Source organism: Nesoenas mayeri (assembly GCF_963082525.1).
Source record: "Nesoenas mayeri genome assembly, chromosome: 12".
In the NCBI taxonomy this organism is placed as follows: domain Eukaryota; kingdom Metazoa; phylum Chordata; class Aves; order Columbiformes; family Columbidae; genus Nesoenas; species Nesoenas mayeri.
This window is the reverse complement of record NC_137547.1, coordinates 7,016,781-7,037,995: the sequence shown is the minus strand read 5'-3', so window position 1 is coordinate 7,037,995 and position 21,215 is coordinate 7,016,781. Positions and strand designations below refer to the sequence as shown.

At 39.2% G+C, this 21,215-nt stretch overlaps 1 protein-coding gene across 1 annotated transcript in view; it reads right to left on the bottom strand.

Annotated features, from left to right (window-relative positions):
* Positions 1 to 2,977: 2,977 nt before the first annotated feature.
* Positions 2,978 to 21,215, bottom strand: part of MMP2 (matrix metallopeptidase 2) — a gene marked incomplete at both ends in the record, with an annotated part of 32,951 nt that continues 14,713 nt past the window's right edge. The window contains 8 exons of the mRNA XM_080351876.1: positions 2,978 to 3,081; positions 4,396 to 4,505; positions 7,950 to 8,109; positions 9,711 to 9,847; positions 15,565 to 15,712; positions 17,351 to 17,506; positions 18,604 to 18,777; positions 20,711 to 20,884. Of these exons, the coding sequence (XP_080208002.1) occupies positions 2,978 to 3,081; positions 4,396 to 4,505; positions 7,950 to 8,109; positions 9,711 to 9,847; positions 15,565 to 15,712; positions 17,351 to 17,506; positions 18,604 to 18,777; positions 20,711 to 20,884 (1,163 nt within the window). The remainder of the gene's footprint in view (positions 3,082 to 4,395; positions 4,506 to 7,949; positions 8,110 to 9,710; positions 9,848 to 15,564; positions 15,713 to 17,350; positions 17,507 to 18,603; positions 18,778 to 20,710; positions 20,885 to 21,215) is intronic.

Here is a 21,215-nt window from a genome sequence, read left to right as displayed (position 1 = left end):
GTCAGTGGGACAGACGGGCATGGGACATGGCCAGGTCCAGGCAGAGCTGCAGTGCTGCCTGAGAAGGGACCTTCCATCTCATGGTTAACTCATTACAAACAGAAAATAAGAGCTACAAAATCATTGAAGAAATGGACAATTTCTCAAGTTTCGACCATCAGACAAAAAAGCATCCCTAACTGCAGAAAATGCATCAAAGTAACTTTAGAGTTTCTTCTCCATTATCATGACTAAGTGATATCCTGGAGGTAAAGCAGGTTCCAACAATGAAGTTTTGAAAGTGGCTGCCAGCAAGTAGAATTAGAGCCAAAGACTTTTTCAGGACACATTTTGTGACTTTTGACATTTCATGGGTCAAATGTGAAAGGTTAATGAGAAGGGTCGGTACACTCCTCCAGCTGGTCTGATATACATAGGTGATAACCTGGCAAATGTTATAGTTCATGAACAGAGACAGATGTGTTTACAAATGACCTGCGATAAGCTTAAGGTTGCTGGTCTGAAACTGAGCACAAAGAAGAGTGAGTTGGTTTAAGGACAGAAAATGTATTTGTGGTTTTCTGTCAGTCATGTAGTCGTTGGGGAATAGATTTACACAGGCAAGAACAAAACAAGATGCTGAGCAGAACTCCTTAAACCCAGCAGATGTGCAGAGTTTTGTAGGATTGTGATCTTATTATTACAGAAAGTAAGCTGGTAGATTTGCCAGTGTTGCAAAACATATATGTAAGTTGTAGACAAAAAGGAAACTATTTCAGTCAGGAGTAGCAATGTGATTTCACAAGTTCAGAACTGAAAAGACTCACTGCAGATGTTCATCTAGTATATCTATGTTTCAAAACCCTCCCATATTAAATACAGATGCTAGAGCGTGCAGTTTGGGGCAGTATTGACACAAGAACATAAAAGTCTTGAGGGGATGTTTGTTGAGGATTCTTAAAACAGTGCAAATTCTCTAGGGAGAAATTATTGCAACACTCAAAAGGAGCTCCCGGCAGTCATTAAAGCTACAGAATATTTTCAGCGCTAGTATAGGAAGATATTTTTGGTCAGGACAGGCCATACATCTCTGCAATGGCTCAACAGCTCCTGCTATCCTGAGAAGGTTGCCAGGTGTCTCTAAAGCAGCAACGCTAACATTTTGCAATTACAACTTATTTGTTTTGTGCCTTATTTTGTTGTTTGTTGTGCAAGACTAATTGGGAAGGTGACTAATGATTTCTGAAGAGAATGTGGATGCTCAGAAGGAGATAAGCCATCTTTTCTTTTGGTATATGTGAAAATAGTACTGGCTTATCCAGTTAAGAATTGTCTGTGGTAATCAAAAGCTTCTCAAAGTGGGAGTTACGTCTGGCTTGTGTGCAGTGGGAAGATGATTTGGCAAATGCAGCTGCTGTAGAAGTGGCATCTTTTCAGAAAACTACAGCAAAACCCCTGTACTTAGAACAGGAAAGCACTAAGTGTAAACATGAAGTTGTAGGGGATGTAAGAACTAATCATTGGTTCAGGTGTTAGTTGGTTACCAGCCAGTTCTGTGAATCATGGACTCATAGTGAGAGGTGTTGTGGAGGATAGGCTGACCACTGGTGTGGTGCAGCCCATAGAGTCTCACTAAACATTTCACGTTCATGACGCTGGACAAGATCCTTGGCCAAATGGTGTCTGATCTCATAGTCAGGAGTAAGGTTTTACATCTCTGTTTCTCAAGCTTACCTTCGCTATAGGATGCGTTTGCTAGTGTGTATGCTGACTCTCCTGTCTGGGTTGTGGTGAGGCAGTTTGCTGATAAGGAGGAGGAGCTCGGATGACAGACAGACACGGTGACTGTCCTGAGGAGGCAGTGGGCATCATGGAGCTGTGGGACCATATCAGCTCAGTAATGGGAATTGCTGCAGTTATGTCTTAGAACTAACAGAAAATAATCTAGGTTTCTAAATAAATCCTGTATGCAGTTACATATTGGGGTAATATTGTCTTTCCTTTGACAGGCATTTTACTGTAGCTTGCTACTGAATTTCTAATTTCAAATGATAAAAGGAAGCCTGGCCATGAGAAGTGTTGACAGTGTAATTTGATTTTATTTGTATCGTTGGCACTTCATGTGTGGGACATTCTTTTCTGTTTTATTTTTTTTAATGAGAAACATTCCATCAGACTGTGAAAAGAACATTTTTCTGTTGCACAATGCGTAAGCAAAAAACCTAACCGAAGAAAACCCCAATATTATAAAGAACAGAAAATAGAGTTAAACAATAATACTTGACTTTTATGTATAACGCATTGACTTCAAAAATCTGAGTCATTCCATCCATATAAACAAGTTATATAGTAGTAACAAAGTGCATGAAGCAAATTGCTAAATTTAACTAAGGTATTAAAATAAAAAGTACTTTAAAACAATACTTTACACTTTCTTGCCATGATTCCATCATGCATCAACACAAATCAAATCCCGAGGCAACCTGTGCCTTTGACAGTCTTTCTGTATTATTATGTAAATAAATGGAAGTAATGATCAGACTCGCAAAAGGGTGAAAAACATCAAGACAAACCGTCTATTTATAACAGAGTTGTATTTAAAAAAAAAAAAAAAAAATCAAAGTGCACTGCTGGTACATCTCATCTGAGCCTATTTGGGATGTGTCCAACACAGGGGGTGATCCAGTCTCCAATGGTTTCAACGCTTTGTTTAAGCACCAGGGGAATAAAGAATGATGGATAAAGATGGATGTTCTGTCACCGGCATAACTATGACTAGCATGAAAACTGAAAAATTGTACCAGAATATATACGTAAACATCTTTTATATACTGAGGAGGCAAACACTCTTAAATTATCAGATGTGTACAGTACTGGTACTTAAAGTTTTGGTGCCAGTACCAGACTGGTCCAGTAATTAGCGTTCAGTTCTATTTCTAATTACAGATAAGGCATATAACAAAAAAGTAAATATTTGGTTATTAATATCTCATACAGTTCAGCAACCCAACCAGTCAGAATTTATCTTGCCAATTTTAACAATCTTCAAACTCTTGTCTTCCATTTGTAGATAGTACTGATCTTTGAAAAAGTAGGTGTATCCTGTCAAGGTAAATAAAAAAGCATATTCGGATTATAGAGCACATAATTCTTGATCAAAGTTTTTTAGTCTGTTTGATTTCATGAAGCGTAATGAACTTATTTCCTGAAATATTTATACACAATAAAAAGATTTATTTTTAAAATACATAAAAATTCCTATCCTGGAGAAGAACAGTCTTGTTAAAGGGAGCCTGAAGTCAGGTTACCATTTTGTGAGCCAGAATTTTCTGGGAAGAAATGCTTACTGACAAAATAGATGTTGAAAATCAACTAGAGACTAGTGATATCAGCAATGCTTCCAGGCATTTACACGTATTGGTGTAAAATATGAGGCCACTTAAAACCATGGGCCAGACTCTCAGCTGCAGTTGATAGGAGGTTAAAAAAAGAAAAGCAAAATAACCCATTTGTGCCTGTGATCAAGGAGATTATCACATTTGGGTTCTGGCTGTGCTAGAGCAGGGTGGTGCTGGGGCTGAGGAACCTATGGGGCTGTCAGAAGTAAATTTCTGAGCCATGGGGACTGGCCCAGTCACGGCACTGGTGTGAGGACACCCTGTGCATCAGGCCTTGGGTGGCAGGAGTCGCTTTAGTCTCTGTCTCAAACTACACTAGAAGGAGAATCCTCAGAGCTAATTTTCCCCATGCCCAAACTGGAAAACCAACATGGACCTGGATCCAGCCCTCAGGGAGACCTTGACATACAAGGGACTGCATCATGGATTGCTTTTCTCCATAGCCTGAGGGACGCTTGTGTAGCAGGTTTCTAGACCTGAACATCCTCATAATGGAAAGCAGTAGGATGCTTCAAGATACTTAAGGCATTAAAAACAAACAAACAAAAACAAAACTAGAAAACCAACAAACCAACCAAAAAAAACCCACAAAAGGCAAGGAAGAAAAGAGGGAAGATGCTAATAAAAGCTGTTTCTTGCCTTGTTAAGCTTGGCAAAGTGTTCAGCATCAAGGAAGTAAATGATAAAGACTAGTAGCAGATTGAAAGTAAATAAGCTTCATGAAAAGGGAAATTTGCATAATTATTATTATTTGCTTGGTTAAAAATATTCAGGAGAGGTCATATTCCCGAAATGCTTCATTTAAAAAGTTTAAACTGTTACTAGTAGGGTATTTAGCAACTGATATTTAATGGGAAAATAAAGAGATGAAACAAAGTTTCTTTGAAACAGTAGTTTGCAAATTTGAATGGGAATTTGGTTGCTACTCGTGAGCCACAAGAAATTCAAGTCTCCAGTAAGTTTAACAGCAGACGAATAGGAGAGCTTGGTAGACATTTAAGTCAGAATTGCAGCTTACCACTGTCACCAAGGCCCAGGACAGCATCGAGGTTATCTGGAACTCCATTCCAAGAGTCGGCAATGAATTTAGGGGATGCAATCTCCATTTTCTTCTTTTCTTCATTGTACCTAAAGAAAATTATATACATGCATTAAAATCCTGTACTTAAAATTTACTGGAATTTTTCAGGGAGTCCTCAGCAAATGTGACTACAGAAAACAGTCAAACAGAAATGTAATAACTGAGATTGTAACATTGTTTCTGTTTCATTATTAGTCCCGAATCCTTTAAAACCCTGTGAAATTTTACATTTTTCCTTTTGGAAATGCAGTTCTTGCTGAATTGAAAACATACTTTCTAAGAAAAACCCTTTTCAGAAACATAGCTTTACATTTTAAAACATGATTTTAGGAAAGGTAATTTTTTTCTGGCAGTGGCCAGCATCTGAAGGTATCAGATTTTAATGTGAAATGGCTATCTTTAAAAAATCTTACACGAAATATGCTTTATAGTCTATGTAATTGATAGTATGTTATTAAATTACTAATTACTTTCCCTAACATTTCATTTTAAAAACCTGTTATTTTCACCCAGTCCTATCTCTTGGTGATGATCAACAGATAAATGGCAAGCTGGGAGAAAACAAACAACAAACCAACCCAAACCACAATGGGTTTCATGATCTGTGCTTTAAAGAGGAAAAACCCAGCTGGTGTAGATGTGCTGAATTGCATGGAAATGGCATCTGGTTTGCAGTGTCCTTCAGAAGCGATGGCTCTGCCTGTACCCACATCTGCAGATGGCCAGTTGTTTCATCACCCTGTCTGCTTCCCACTGGAGTACACAAAGACATATCTGTGCAAAGCCAGTTTTACCTTCCCACAAGCAAGTAATCCAGGACCTCCCTTTCCATATATAGGGAATAAAAGTGTCAGGGGTGCAGACTCCTTGAGAGTGAAGGTGGAAGGAGCAAACCTGTGTCCTGGTTTCCCCATTTTTCTGCTTTATGGATGGGAGCCAGTGCTGAGCGGGAAGAGTGGGGACGTCCTGTGGAGCAGTGACACGAGACAGAGTTTGAACCAGGCTTTTGATATGAGGCCTCAGTCACCCCAGCAGCTCTTCAGGAGCAGTGGCCCTCAGAGAGGTTGTCTGTGACTGGTAATGGAGGGAGGGAAGCATGTATATTCTTGATTTTTATTTATTCGTGTCTGTATATGTGTCACCTTTCCCTTGTTGCTGTATGGAACTACTTAGATTGTATCCAAAGTTACACCAGTGCAGATGAGCAGTAGCTTGGTCAAAGTCAATTTAAATGATTAATTTAAATTACTTACTATTTTTAACTTTGATATTTAAAGGAAGTCTAGTAGATTGCCTGGGTAGCTTTAAAACTTCATCTGTGAAATCTGACCCAGCTCCTCTTCTCCCTTGCAAAACTTCACTTTGCTTAACAATCTTGTTGTAATAACACTAAAATAGCTTGGGGAGGGAGAGGAGAAGGCTTCCAAAAAATCCACTTAAAGTAAGTGTGATAATGGCACAGGAAGGACTATGGTATGTAACTGCTTTGATTCCATGGGGCAGAGTCCTTGTATAAAACAAACCAGCTGCATACTTCAGGGTTGTGGTGTCTGTGTTAAACAGATGCATGCTTTTCTGAAGTATTTGTCAACTGCTTGCTTTCTTCTTTGCACAGCTAGAAATCACTTAAGCTTATTTTGATTTCTTAACAATAAATTATGCATTTTGCAGTGACTGCAATTGATAAGGTCCTTTGATAGAAATACTGTCTGTGATTAGAGTGATGAATTACTCAGAGGCCCTGGAGTGCAGTTAATCAAAACAATGGTTGGTACAGAGGAGACAAGCAGCTTTGCGAACTCATCATCTGTAGTTGTTGCTAGGAATCAGAATTATTGCAGATGGCTGTATTAGAACTGTTTGCAAATGTTTAAGATGGTCTCTGCAGTATGATAGTAAAAAATGAATAGCATTCTTTAGCTTTTAAGGTTGTTCTTTTTTTTTTTTCTTTAGATAATGGAGAAGAGTGCTGTCCTAAAAGTAATTGAAAGTTATGATCAAATGGCAATTCTGAAAGGATATTTTATTTGCTTACAGGAATCGACAGCCATTAGGATAAAAAAAGATACTCATCCAGTTTGATCATAACATGAAATTAATGTTCATATAAAATGAACTCAATTATTGTGACACCTCCTTTGATATTTTATATAGAGCATCTCTCAGAAAGGATCCCTATAGCCTGGAGAAGCTGGTGGGTACTTCTGATGTTTAACTTTTCTCTAAATTGTCAGTTCATGAGTGGTTCAACTTTCAGCCTGTTGTTTAATGTCTGCATTCCCAACTTCAGGTCCTGTTCTTGGAAAAGACCTCTGAAGGTGAAAGCAAGAGTTAGTGTCTCTGGTTTAGTTTTGTGCCATTCTGACAGGCAGCACAGAGCTAACCCACAAAATTCCTCAAAGCACCAAGGTGTGTCTGCTTTTTCAGATGATCTTTTGTGCCAAATCTTCCTGCAAGTTATGACCATGAAATTCTATCAAATACTATTAGTAGACTCTTCTTTAGGTGCAATGTAGGATCTCTATTTCTACCACTGTAAGAGACTTCAGGCATTTTAAAGACATTCCTTCTTCATCTAGGAGTCCAGGATCTCTTCTGGAAAGAGTATTAGTAGCAGGTCACCTGAGTTTGGTTGCTTATCTTGCATCATATTTTGTTTTTCATACAGTCTTTCCAAGAGAAACCTTAGTGCAAATACAGTTACACACATTTGTGGATATTTGTGGAGTAACACATTTGTGGTGTTCTTTGCAACAAAAACTTCTCTGAGTGTGGACTGGAAACATGAGTAAGGATTGTAGAGACTGTCAGAATGAATTGAAGCCAAGATTTTTGCCAAAGCACTAACAGATACACTTCATGTGGTTTGTTCAGATCTCCTCAGTGCCAACTCTGTTAGTAGAGCAAATGTGCTAGTGGCTGGTACATCAGCTGCTGGAGGGATTTACAGCCATCCCCAGTGTGCTTTGCTAGTCATGTGGCTGCTTCTTTTACATCCAGTGCCTCTGAACTTGGTGGCTTAGTGAAAGCATTTCAGAGACAATCTGGTCAGTCTTTGGCTTCAAGTGATTGGAGATCAGCCCATGTTTTAGGAATTCCTGTCCGAGTTTTCTTGCGGGATCTATGAACCAACAGCAGGGGACAACTTCCCTCACTTCAGACCCTGAGGCTGCCCCAGGCAGCTGCTGGTATGTAGGGGTGGAGGGATGGGTTGTTAGTGAGACTCACAGGTATCTTCTTCCATTGCAAGCTGTTTTCTCAAATACCTACCAGTGTCCTGCTGCTGTACCGAAGCCCTTTCCTAGCCACACTCCCTGGTTTGGTACCCTTGCTCATAGCTGCTGTCAGCGCTGTCCCGGCAGCTCTTATTTTGTATTCTCAAAGGATGAACCCCCTGGGTTTGGTTCCTGCCTCCTGAACCTCCTTGTGCACTCAGCCCTAGAGGCACAGTGTGGCTAACAGCACACCACCACCGCTTCAACGTATCTTACTTCCAGTATCTGTCTCCAGCAAAAATGTACGTCCTCTTGTTTCTGCCCCAGTTGAAAGCTGCATCAACACGCTGTACGTCAGGGGGTAGTCCCAAGGCGGTGAGTTTCTTTGGATATCCCCTCTCCAAGGTACTGGCGGAATAAACCCAGTACTCATTGCCTAAATAGGAGAGAAAGCAGAGCAAACACACACTGTTTATTAATCAGATACAGAGGAATATTTCTTCATTTATGCTTTGTTATGGGGCTTTTTATTGCACTAACTCTACTACTACTCTTTATAGTATTTTACCCTCTGTGGAGCACTAGTTAGAGAGCAGGTGTACTGTGATTACAGTTTCTACTTCTGCCTCTCCGCAAAAGACATCACCTCATTGTGCTCTTGCTTCCTTTCTTCTTAGCTGTCTCAGTTTAGTACAGCTGGGGTTATGTTAAAACAACTTAGTAGATTTTCTTGTATGATGAAGATGGTCTGAAACCAAGCATGGGCACCTGAAGGTCAATGCAGAAACTCATGGTCACCCTTCATTTGTTTTGTTGAGTAATTTTATTGAGTGATTAACAGCAAGTTTTTGCCCAGGCTTCCTGTTTCTATGGTCTTCTGTCATACAGCATTTTCTAATGTCTCTCCAAATATGTACTTTTGGAAGATGTTCTGGTATTCTTTATTCCTTACACGGAATTAGAATTTACTTAGTAAATACCCTCACTGGATTCACTGAAAGCTGTGGAAATATTCTTTTATGAAAGGACATTTGTTTGATTTTGTGCTAGAGAGAAAGAAAGTAAAGCATTAATGTAAGTATAAGGTATAACATTTGAGTTCCTGAGAAGTTCAGGAGAAAAGGGGGGTATCAGTAGCAAGTATTTTAAGATAGTTGGGTTACAGGTCACTTTCAAATCAATCTTTGTTTGTTGATAGTTCTTATGTATTTATTTTTTTAAAAGCAGTTTAGTTACATTTTCCTGGGAATTATAGAGAGAGGGAGAGAGGTGTAGATGTAATAGGCTTATATATAGTATATGCAAGATTTAAACTGTTTTGGCTTGACTGAAATAAAACTTTTTAAAACTTCTTTCTTTTTCCCTTCCGCATAAACTACAGCAAATGGCCTTTGAGACATATGGAATAGATTATAATTACTTTTTTCCCTTCTGTACAGAAAATGTACAGCAGCATCTGCCATATGGTTTTTACATGATTGGAGGTGTTTAGTCATATTTTAGTAGATACTGGAGCCCAGTTTTTGCTGGCTCAGTTTTTCATGTTGAAAACAGCCTTCAAGCCCCACTGTTGTGGCCAGTACAGCTGAGCCATGTGTGTGATTTGGGATGGACAGAGCAGGGCTTCACTTGCCCTCCTCTCCTGTGGAGGCCACTCACCTGGCCGCCTGTACCTGCTGCCTCATGAGCCACCAAGGCAGATAAAACAGAGACTGAGGAAACAGCTCACACTGTTGTTGCATATTATGTTAAATATTGACTCTTGTTCAGTCTTGCTCACTGTTAAATGTATCTTTCCAGGTGCTCATAGCTCCCCTTTGCTGTAATGAAGGCTGAATGCTGTTCAAAGTCCTTCCAATCCAGCCTTTGTCCTAAAATCCTCAGCATGGGATGTCTGAGATCTGTCACCCATCCCCATGGGCTATACTGGCTCTGGGGCAGGCCATTCCCTGGCCCTGTTACAGCCCAGAGGAAACTGAGCTCCAATGCAACATTTATGCAAATGGCTACTTACATTTTAAAACTTAAAGCTAATACCTGAAAAAAACACAGCCTTCTCGTCCTGAGGGGCCTCATAGACAGCATCGATTTTCTCTGGCAGATCAGGCCAGAATGTAGCAACAAGAAGAGGACCCGTGGGTTTTGCTCGGGGGTTTACAGTCCTCCACATGAATCTGTGCAGAACAGAAAATGGTACGAGGTTTACAATGAACTAATTCACCAGCACATCTGTTTCTCGTCAGTTCTGGCAAAGGCCACATAAGCATTGCACATACACACATGCGCACACACACACACGTTAGCAGAAACACATGCTTGCAACTCTTTTCCTGCAGTGACTGAAAAGAAAACCATTCATCTAAAAGCATGTTGATGAAACAGTTGCACAATAGGCTGCACGCTGGACTGCAGGTGAAATTGCTTATGCTGATTGCACTGGTTGCTTTTTGCATCAGGGCAAAATGTATTCTGTGCTTTGAGTTTACAAATACATTCATTTATACAAGGCATTTAAACTAATAGAGCTCTCCTGCTGTTGTGTGTGGAACAGATGGATGAACATTTGACAAAACCAGGGATTTGTATTCCCTGATTTGCTCTTGCAATTACTATTGTAGTGACTAAAAGTTCAAATTTAGTAACGGTATATCAAACTGCTCAGAAGTGTGCTTGGCTGCAAAAGAAACTGCTGGCACTAAAAATGTTCATTAGACAAATGCGAAGGATAATTTATTGGCTATTTTATGTTTAAGTAGTATCATAATTTGATTTAAGCTTTAAAAAGCTGTAATTATCTTTAAATGGCAGAGCTTTGTGCTGAGGGCTTTTGGTATTAAGAATGATACTGCTATTACCTCCTTCATAGAATGAACAACTTCTTCCCCCAACAGAACAAAAGTTTTGCCACGGTCATAAAATGAAATATCAGCAGGCTAGTGAAATTGCTTTTGCACCACGCTATAACTATGAAATTCTCCGGTCAAACAACTTGTGCTGTTATGATGTTGCTGAAGCTCAGGATGCTACTGGCATCTTATTTTTTGCAGACTATAAATAGTCATTACCCGTTCCTACCTAGAATAATGACATCTTTGAGAAGCCCATGATCTGAATCGGAATTTTGGTATTGATTAAAACTTGGAGGAAGAGTCCTAAATTCACTTGATACACTGCTGGATTTTTACCACGAGAAGTTTGCGAATAGAGCTAGCTAGGACAACTAAAACATTTTGAAATGCATTTGCAAGTACAATTAGTTGCTGCATACTGAATTATGATAATCTATAGTGTTTGATATGAGGAAGAGTGTAACTGGCAAATGCATAATTTTTTGTCTCTTAATTAAAAATACATATTAATTTAACCTGACATATGGTACTAATAATTAGGATAGTAATATGTTAACTTACTCTCATTTTGCATACATATATGTATTTGTAGCACGGACAAAAATATCTCTGAGCATAACTCATCACAATTTTCATTTAAAAAAAGAGACAAGGGATAAGGCATTTAGCTAATTACTCTTGCTCATGACAGTGTTTAAACACATATAAAACGCTATAAAATGTAATAACATTTGTTTTGTGCATCTTTTTCTAGACAGAAAAGCAGATCCAATATGATATGAAATGGAAATCCCTATAGCAAATATTTCTAACGCTGCATTCATAGAAGTAGTTCCTTTAAAAATCCAAGTTACAGAATTCTCAATCAAATTTGGACCTGATTTATGGCTGAGTCAGCACTAATAATTACTATCTGCATGAATTCCAAACTTTCCAGACCCAACGGAGACTTGAACACTGGGTTTTTATTAAAGCAAACATTTCAAGGGACTTATTAAAATGGTGAGGCTTTCTCGTGGAAAGGAAATCTTTATCAAAGCTGAATTTTCTTTTCATTTTGAATTGGATAGGAGGTATTTTTATTTTTACTTATCAAGGAAACAGTGAAATTAATTATTTCACTTTCTCATTTTGCTTTGGATATGTGAAAATGTTTTAACTCATTCAGGTTAAATTTTAATATTACGTATATAGAGAGATTTAAAACTTTGTTATAGTAAGTATTTTACATTATATTTTAACATAATCGACATTAGCCATTGTTATTATTACATGCAGTTATGTGAAGGGACTAAAGCAGTGCATCTCTTTTAATGTCTTGGGGAACTTCAGAAGTTTTGTTCACTTTCAAAAGAAAAACATCTGTGTAAATGTTGTACTTGGGCATTCTGGTTGCTTGGAGGATTCTGTGCCCAGTGAAAGGCTCGACTGCTCCGTATGGCCAACATCACTTCCAGTAATTACCATTGAGTTCCTTGGTTTGGGACGTGATGGGAGGGGAAGGGGAGAACCACATTTTTTGAAAGAATTGATTCGATCTGACCTCATTTTTGCTATTTACTCTTTCTGCCTGTGTAATATGATAGTTGGATGCTGCGTTTGTTTTCATGAATCATAAAAGTCACACGACACACGACAGACATTTGTTTTTTGAATTCCAAAACTGAGTCATAATGCTGCTTGCCTGATATTTGGAAAGCTGCAAGACTGACAGGCAGAGCCATTCCACAGCAAAACAATTCCACAGTTGTCAGCTCTTGCTGTGTGTTAGATAAAGCACGAGTCCATTTGAACAGATTGGTTTGCTATTTGCATGGTTCTGTGACCAGCTGTATCTGAATGCAAAATGCTTCTGTTTTGTTCAGATTGTGTAGAATACCGAATCGCTTTGCTGATTTAGGAAGAGATTTAAAATTGTTCCTTATTGAATCAAGCCTTGTGTGATTACTAGTTTACAAAAGCAGAGGCAAGGTGGAGGTCTGGCTGAAAACCAAGGCCCACAAGTGAGCAAAAACAATGAGTGTGTTGTGAATACTGCAGAACTTGCAAAGTTTTTCCGCGTGAAGACCCTGAGCTGAGGTGAACACGTTAGCTCTCTGATAACTGTTGGTTAAAGTGGACACCAGTTTTGGCAAACATGTCAGGTCAGGGCAGTGGGGCCAGCTCTGTGCAGCTCATTGGTGGAAGGGGCCAGTGCTGCCTTGCTGAGGCTGATCTGCTGGTACTGTGGGGGCATTTTGTGCCTGAGAAAGGGTTTGCTCTTGTCATTGGGGGTCACTGGATTGTAAGGAACCTCAGCCTGCCACTGACAGGGCCAAGAGGAATAGTACAAAAGGTATCACACGTGTCCCCACAAACATGTTGAATTTGCCCATAGCAGCTGTAGTAGAAATGGGGGACAGTATGTTCTTACAGGCAGGAGTTTTTAATCCCAGTTTCTGCATTGCTAAAACACAAAGCTTGTAATAAAGATTAAGTCAAACTTCAAACCCAAAGCACCACTATCTGGGTGTCATGTAGATGGGAACTAGAAGGAAATGCACAGAAGGAATTACTGCATACCACAGACTATAAAATTACCCAATTGCCCCTGATTTTTTTGTTATGAGAAACCGGTGAGTAGAGTTAAACTGTGCATCACAGTAATAAACCCTTCACATACTCTTGCTGAAAATGTAAATCTGGAGAAGGTGGCTGGACTTTGAACCGACGGCAGACACAAATAACTATTAAATTGTGTTTTGAGAGGGGAACCTTGTTTGTCAGATCCTGCTCCCTTTTAAATTTCAGCTGTGACATCTAGCAAGGAGCAGTGAACAGGTGAGTTGTAATAGTTGTGGCAGCTTCACATGCTTGTGTATGTTCCTGTATGATAGGAGACAGTGCTTGATTTGGGTACATGCAATGAATATACGTGGGCCCAGATCTTAAATGGCTTTGGGAGAATGTTCAGGGCAACTGAGCATAAATGATTTCAAATTGGGCCTTGATCTATGTCAGGAAAAAAGAGCATTAGTGTCTCTCCCCATGGTGCTGCCACGTCCCCTACTCCTTAGGAGATGCTCTTCATTGCTGAGCAGCTGGGTAATGCAGGCCCTGGCAAAGGCAATGGGAGCTGCAGCTGTGCAGCCACTTCATTTTATCAGGAATGTCTCTGCTCTTGCATTAAAAATGCCTTTTGTGTCTTCTGTGTTGGAGCCCTGGCACACAGGGAGCCTATCCCAATCACCAGTGTCCTTGATTTGTTATTACAACAGCCGTGAGTCACATAATACTGTTATTTAATGATTTTAGACTCAACCTGGATTAAACCACTCGGAGTTTAATCACAAGATTTTGCTCACAGATTTCCATAATTGCATCTTTATGAACATGGGATAGGAACAGATCTCCTTCAGACCAGACCTTCATAATGGAAGTTATGCTAACGCTGAAGATTTGCTTAAACAGTGTCACTATGATGGAAGAGGCATTTGAGATTATTGCTACTAACTTTGGATGAACTACTTTTTTGGAGGGGTGTTTTTACAAGCTGAGATTGGAAATTTTCCTGCAATCAAATTTGAAGCTTTCCCCCAGAGGCAGACTCTGTGGGATGGAATCAGGAAGAGTAGAGCCCCCAGAGCTCTGCTCCACTGAAAGTAATGGGATTTCCATTGCTGAATTACAGTCCTTGTAGTTTTTGCTACAAAAGGCAAGCATTCAGAAATATTTTATAGGGAATGAATCCTTCTTTGGCAGGCAATAGACTCACTAATGTATCTCTTCTCTTGCTAATTTTGTGATTAACATTACAGATGGGTAAATCTCTTAAGCTTTTTGAGGTCATATCTGGTTTGTGTAAGCCTTTAGAAGTTTGGATGCATCTCCCAGTTACTTCACCCTTTTGAGCAAACCCCTGTGACTCTTCAGAAGCCAGCAGAGTTTGACACCAACGTCAATTTTAGTGCTTCAGTCTCTAAAATGGGCAGATAATATAACAGGCTTTTTTTGGTGGGGTTTCTGTCATTTCCTTGCTCTGATTTTAGCTAGAACTACCACCAACCCAGTTGTTGTCATAGCATACGCAGTCCCAGTGTAGGGCAGAAACCAGAAGCTAAAAACCACCACCAAACTGCCTAAAATAATCATTGAAGGTGGAAATTCCAGACTCTCAAAGAAGTTTGTGAGTTGGTGAATTTATGGCATAATCATGTCACCTGTCTCTAATTACAGGCAATCTTTTGGACATGAAGATGGCTGGGAGTAGTCAGATGGTGAGATGAGAAGTCATGCTTGACCAACCTGATAACCTTCTATGATGAAATGACTGGCTTGGTAAATGAGGGGAGAGCAGGTCAGAAAGGTTTTTGACCCTGTTTCCAATAAGAGTCTCCTAGAGATGCTGTTCGAGTATGGGTGAGGTGATCGGAGGTGGACTGAAAGCTGGCTGCACAGCCAGGCCGAGTGTGGGGTGCGTGGTAGGAGGTCTGGCTGGATCCAGTAACCAGTGATACAGCCAGGTGTCAGGGCTGGGTAGAAGACTGTTTAACATCTTCAGTAACAATCTTGATAATGGGGCAGAGTGCACCCTCGGCAATTTGGCAACAGCCCAGCACTGGGAGGAATGGCTGATACACCAGAGGGTTGTGCTGCCATCCCAAAGGGACCTGACCCCAGGACAAATGGGAGGACAGGAACCTTACACAGTTCAGCAAAGGCCAGTTCAAGGTCCTGCACCTGGGGAGGAACAACCCCAAATACCAGCATATACTGGGAACCAACATACTGGAAAGTAGCTTTGTGAAGATGGACCTAGGGGGCCTGATGGAAACCAGGTTGACCATGAGCCAGCAGTGTACCCCATGACAAAGAAGGCTATATTATTTAACCGTAAAACCAGAATTTGCCATCACTTTCCCTTAGGAGTTGCTATCTCTGAACACACAGAAGAAAAGGCAGAGATTGTGCTTTGTGCCTAATAATTAATTTCTGGATTTTGATGAATAGGTCTGATAGATTCCTTCACTTGAGCCCATTGGTAAGTAGTTTATCTCACTTACCTATCTTTGAAGAAAAATGTTTCTCCTCTAATTTGTGCAACTCCATCAAATACAATGTCGTGCTTGCAGAGCTCTGGTGTGACAGGTCCAAGGGTTGGACGTGGGCCTGGCCCTGGTCCTGGCCCGGGTTCAACGTCGGGTGATACTTCTGCAAAGGTGAACAGAGATGTTCTGTTACACTGAAATACAGTGCTGCATAGGTAACACAGGGAACATGAACTGTCGTCCTTCATGTTATAGAAGGAGAAAAATTTGGAGGCAGTGCTGGAAGGGGGAAACTTATAAAATCAGAAGTCTTTATTTGGGGTTCTAATGTTAACATTAACTAAAATTAACATTTTTCTTTTAATTTTACTGCCTTATAAAAAGAAAAGAAATGCATTTTGTAGTCCTTCTATTCAAAATTATCTGCCACTCCACTAAGAGAAAAATAAATCAAAGTGGATTTCTCTTCTTTCTACAAGTGCAAATATTTTGCAAATTACAAAGATGCATTTTGAGCCATTTGTATGATCTCACTGCCCTTATCAATAACCAAAATGTGCCATCTGGTTTGTTTTATTTTGTTTTCTCATTTGGCTGCTGCCTTATGAGGCATTTGCCTTTTTTCTTAGATATCAGGTCGATTTACTGCATGAAACAAAGTGAGTGTAGCTGATTTGACATAATAATGATGGAAGAAAACAAAAGTGGTTTTGAATACTTGCTGTACATAGAAAGCATTTTGTAAAGGATTATATCAGTTATAAAGAGCCAAGAAAGAGTTTTGTCTCAGGTTTTGAAGCGTGTCTTGAGAGAACTGCGTTATATTCTGAAGTCTTTCAAAGATATGCTTTGCAAGCTTAGAAAATTCACTTACCCTTGCCCTTGTTTCAATTCCCAGTCTTAATTAAAGCAGCTAAGGGCAAGGTAATAATGAAGATTCAAATCAGATTTTTGATAAAAAGGTGTTTTGTGGTAATCATTTTGGTATATTCTTATTACAATTTGTAAGGTGTTGAATACTGTAGAATTTAGTCACTGACAATTAGGAAGAAATCTCACTAGAAAAGTGAAAAGCACAGAAAGACAGATAGTATAGATTTTCTTCAGCTCCTTAGTTGACTGTAGTATATTTGTGTCTCTATAAGATAGAAAATATGTATGTAGAAGGAATAATTTCTATGTATTTTACTAAGAGTATGTCTGGAGAAAAAAATAAAATTTTAAGATGTACTAACACAAAAATACTTAAACCCACTCCTTCCTCAGGAGCTTGCCAAATACATTTACACAGAAGTATATCAGCTCCCACGTGCTCTCTGGAAATGTTATTGTGATGGTTCAGCTGGAATTGTTGTGGGAAGGCAATGTGAACAGTTTCCAAGCTGGGACAGGAAACAAAATCTTTCCCTCTCACAGGGAGCTGCAGTCTGGGAAGCTCAAAATGTGGGAGACAAAATCACCCCAAAACGCCCACGTCAGGTATTTCAAGCTAGAGAAAAGCATGACATTTCATTGTCACAGTACAGGCATTAGGAATTATCATCAAAAGGTTCGGCTATCAAGGAAGTTTTGGTGCTCCTGTTAGTTCAGTAAATTTAATGACTCCTCATCCTTAAATTGTTATATTTGTTTGAAGTAGAAGCCCTGACAATAATATGAAGAAAGCAGGGAAAGGAACAGAGGATGTTTTTGACATTTGTGATCTTGTGCGATATGTTATTTACTGCAAGTTCCGAGTCTCAGATTTCAACCTGTATTGCATGCTTTTCTGATAAATACAGCTGGTGAGGGAAAACTTTACCATAGAGCTCCTGGATCCCTTTAATGTCATCCTGTGAAAGTCGGAAGTTCTTGGTGTAGGTGTAGATTGGGGCCATAAGAGCTCCTGGGTCCTCGGAGTGCTCTAATCCCATAGCATGGCCAAACTCATGGGCAGCAACCAAGAAGAGACTGTATCCTGAATAACACAGAGACATATCAGCCACTTGCATTGCAATGGGAGTGTACAGCTTATTCGTAGTCTCATAATTTTATTTTCCTTGCTACCCATCAAAAAGCTCCCAATAATAAACATCATAATTAGCATGTACAGCCTCCAATGGTGCATGTCAACATATTGCCAGAAATGACATTTCATTACAGAGATTCTAAAACCTCTTCTGTAGTTGATGTTTGCTGCTGTCCTCATGCAAGTGACTTTGACCACAGTCTTAATACTTCTGTGAAAACAGGAAGTGTAACTTTTTTTTTTTAAGCAAGAAGAATTAAACTTGCAATCCAGACCTCAAATCATATTTTTCATCAGTAAATGGCATGCAGGTGGTAAACAGGTCTGTAAATCTGTGTGTCTGTGAACAGAACATTAATTAGTACTGACGTACCAAATATTGTTAGGGCAAAAAAAATATTTTCTCATAATTTATCAATTATGTCCAGTCTCTGAAATTTGTCAGTTATTTTCCTTCTAAAAGAAAAACAGGAATCCAAAACTTGTTTGTAAATGTGTAGAAAGCTTTTTGCTCTATTTAATTTTACCCATGCTACAAACCATGGTAAAGATTATCCAAAATACTTTTCAATACTGATGTTGACCGTAAAAACTTAATACTGTCTCTTTTTTAAAACATGTTTTTCATCTTTGTCAATATCAGTTACAAATTTCTTAATTTACATTTAGCATTTATTACTAACTTGGCCAACATCAGAGTATAGTTCTTATGCACTAATGAAATACTGTAGTAGTTGTGGGTTTTAGCTGTCAAAGGAAAAACTGGTGAGGAGAAAAATATTTCTTCTTTTATAATTTTTAATATATTTTGTAAAGTTACTTCATCATTATAATTTTAGAAAAATCTGAATGTTTCAGGCAGATGGGCTCTGTGATTGACTCTTTGACATTAGTCTCACATTTAAACATAGGGTTTTTGCTCAGATTTAGGGTTGTGGAGAAGTACTATAGCCAGACAGGAGTGAATAGTATGGGGATGAAATGATCCTGTTATCGGTGTGCTCAACATGCTGTTCCCATTGCATCGCTTTGACAAAGTGTGTTACCTTGATCTGGACAAAAGCCCCATTTGCGGTCATCGTCGTAGCTGCTGGTGGAAGCACACCAGAGCTTGCCGTCATTGCGACCCGCACTCGTGCACGACTCGTATTTATTCCCAAGGAAGATGAAGGGGAATACGCAAGGGGCTCCCTCTGAATTTCCACCAACAGTTGACATGGCTGTGGAAAATGACAGAAAAACACAGTGAGAAGGGAATCCCTTCTGTGAGATTAAGCTGATGCATCTTCTCCCAGACTGTGCATTAAAAATAGAAAGCGAGCAGAAAATCTGCGATCCTCTTAAGAACATGAGGAGTAAGATTAGAAGTAATGTTTGAAAAGAAAATTGTCTGACATGGGGGAAAAAAGAGGAAAAAGTCTAGGTATCGCCATCAATTTGCCATTAGTTTTGGTGGGAGTAAAAAGGAGCCCCAGAGTTGTGTTCCCAGCTGGGGAAAGCAGCAGTGTGATCGTTTTGATCCTCCTTCCTGGTGATGTTTTAAAGTGTGTCTCAAATTGTTCAAAAACAGGTTTAGTGTCAGAAAGGTTAAAGGGCTATAGGGCTATTGCGTATCCAGCTGGTTAGTAGATGTCCCACTGAATTATAAGCTTTTTTACTTTGAAGTAAAAAAAAAAAGTCCAGAAGAGGAGTCTTATTAAAATAAAATAAATGGAGGAATTGTTTTATGCTGACAGAAGGGTGCAGTTTAAAAGCATATGGTTTCTAAAGAAAAGGTTATCAAATATGGATGACTTAACTACTATTTAGGCAAAAACTTGTAATTTTTTCCTGTGCTGTCATCTATGTAGTATATGGCAGTAATATATAAGAAATAGCATTTGTATATGCATGTACAAGTGTTTTCTAGGGGGGAATTACGCTTTAAAATAGATATCGTAAACATAATATGAAAATAATATAAAACTAATTGGAATTCATTGACACTGCTACCTTGCATTTACAGTTCCATTCAAATTATGGTTTGTCTTCTGGGAGGGTACAGCAGAGCAACACAGAGGCAAAGCTGGTTGTGTCCTTTATTATTTATTATTTTTTCTCATTCATTATTATTAATTAATAAACTGGTTGTGTTTTTTTTTTTTTTTTTAAATCACAACTACCTCAAGCAGTAACTTTTTATGCTGAAAAACTCCTTAAACTAAGTATATTTCTTTGTTCAAGTGATGGACACTGTTACCTAGGATCTTGGATAGATTGATACTAGGTATATTGGCTCTTCGATTGTTGAACTAGCATTTAAATTTTTCTCTTTCTAACTCTGTAGCAAGTTATAATGAATTTGATTCTTTCCCCCTTCCCCCCATATTTAAGGTAAAATTGAAAGGTTATACCTGAATATCAAAAATAACAGGAAGCCAAATACCAATACATCAAATTCCTGTTGCATATGGTTAGTGCATTTTCAAAAGACTCCCAAACGAGGGTGTGTGTTGGTTTGAATGCAGCTGCACCTCAGCCTGAGGTCTTAGAGCTGCCATAGCTGACTTATGCAGTCTAAATGTTATTGCTCTAAACTGCATCCTAGAATTGAACACCTGCCAAGCTACACAGGGCTAGAGATGATTTTTTTTTTCCCTCCTACTTTATGTAATAAAACTCAAAAAGCATGAAAAACTCTGAAGAAAGCAGAAATCTATTTTCCTGGCTAAACCATTTCACTCTTGAATTGCTTAAAAGATCTATTAACTCAAGCTTAACATACCAAACAAGATTTTTTTTTTTTTTTTTCAAGTGTAATTGGTAAGTACTAAGCTAAAAAATTATTCATGCTTTCTTGTGTCACATAGAGTGAGACACCTCTTCCAGGGCCATTAACAAACTATAATCTATTCTTAATTATCCTGCAGTGGTAGACATTGAGTCCTGTGGATCAGTGACATTTGTGTACCCCTGATAAATGTGGTGTGCTACGGCATGCAGTGTCACTTGCACAGATCGCTCCTGTTCTAGTTACTTCCTTGGCCACCTGTGCTGAAATTGTGCCTAACTCATCAACTTGTGTGTGCTCTGCTGAAGGGGCAAAACAGGAGACTTTTTTTACTTATAACAGAGCCTAATTTGTCATTGCTTTGAAAACAATGTTTCTCGTACCAGTCTCTGGACAGAATCCATATTTCTTATCTCTGTCATAGTCTTCTGTGGTTCCACACCATCGGTAACCGTCCGTCCTGCCTTCTGTTGTGCACTGGTCGTAGGATTGCCCTTGGAATTTGAAGGGAAATTTGCACGGCTGCCCCTCCCCATTGCCGCCCATGGTAAAGAGTGCTGTAGGGAGAATGAAAAACATCAGTACGCGACGCTCAGCACCAACAAGGAATCACAGTGTGCCTATGGTAACATGCAAAGGTCTTGACAGAGATCAGACAGCCGTTGTGCATGGTGCAGGTCATACTTAGAATCATTACTTTACATCAGCTATGAAGTGTTTTGGCAAGATAGACAAGAGGTGCTACAGTCCCTCAAATGTATAGAAAGGGATGACTGACTGGGAATGAAGAAAATTCCACCAAGCTGTTTGGACGTGGTTTGAATTGTGTATACCCTTTATAGCCTACCCCATAACATAAATGAATATCCCTTCTTGAAGCAACATTTA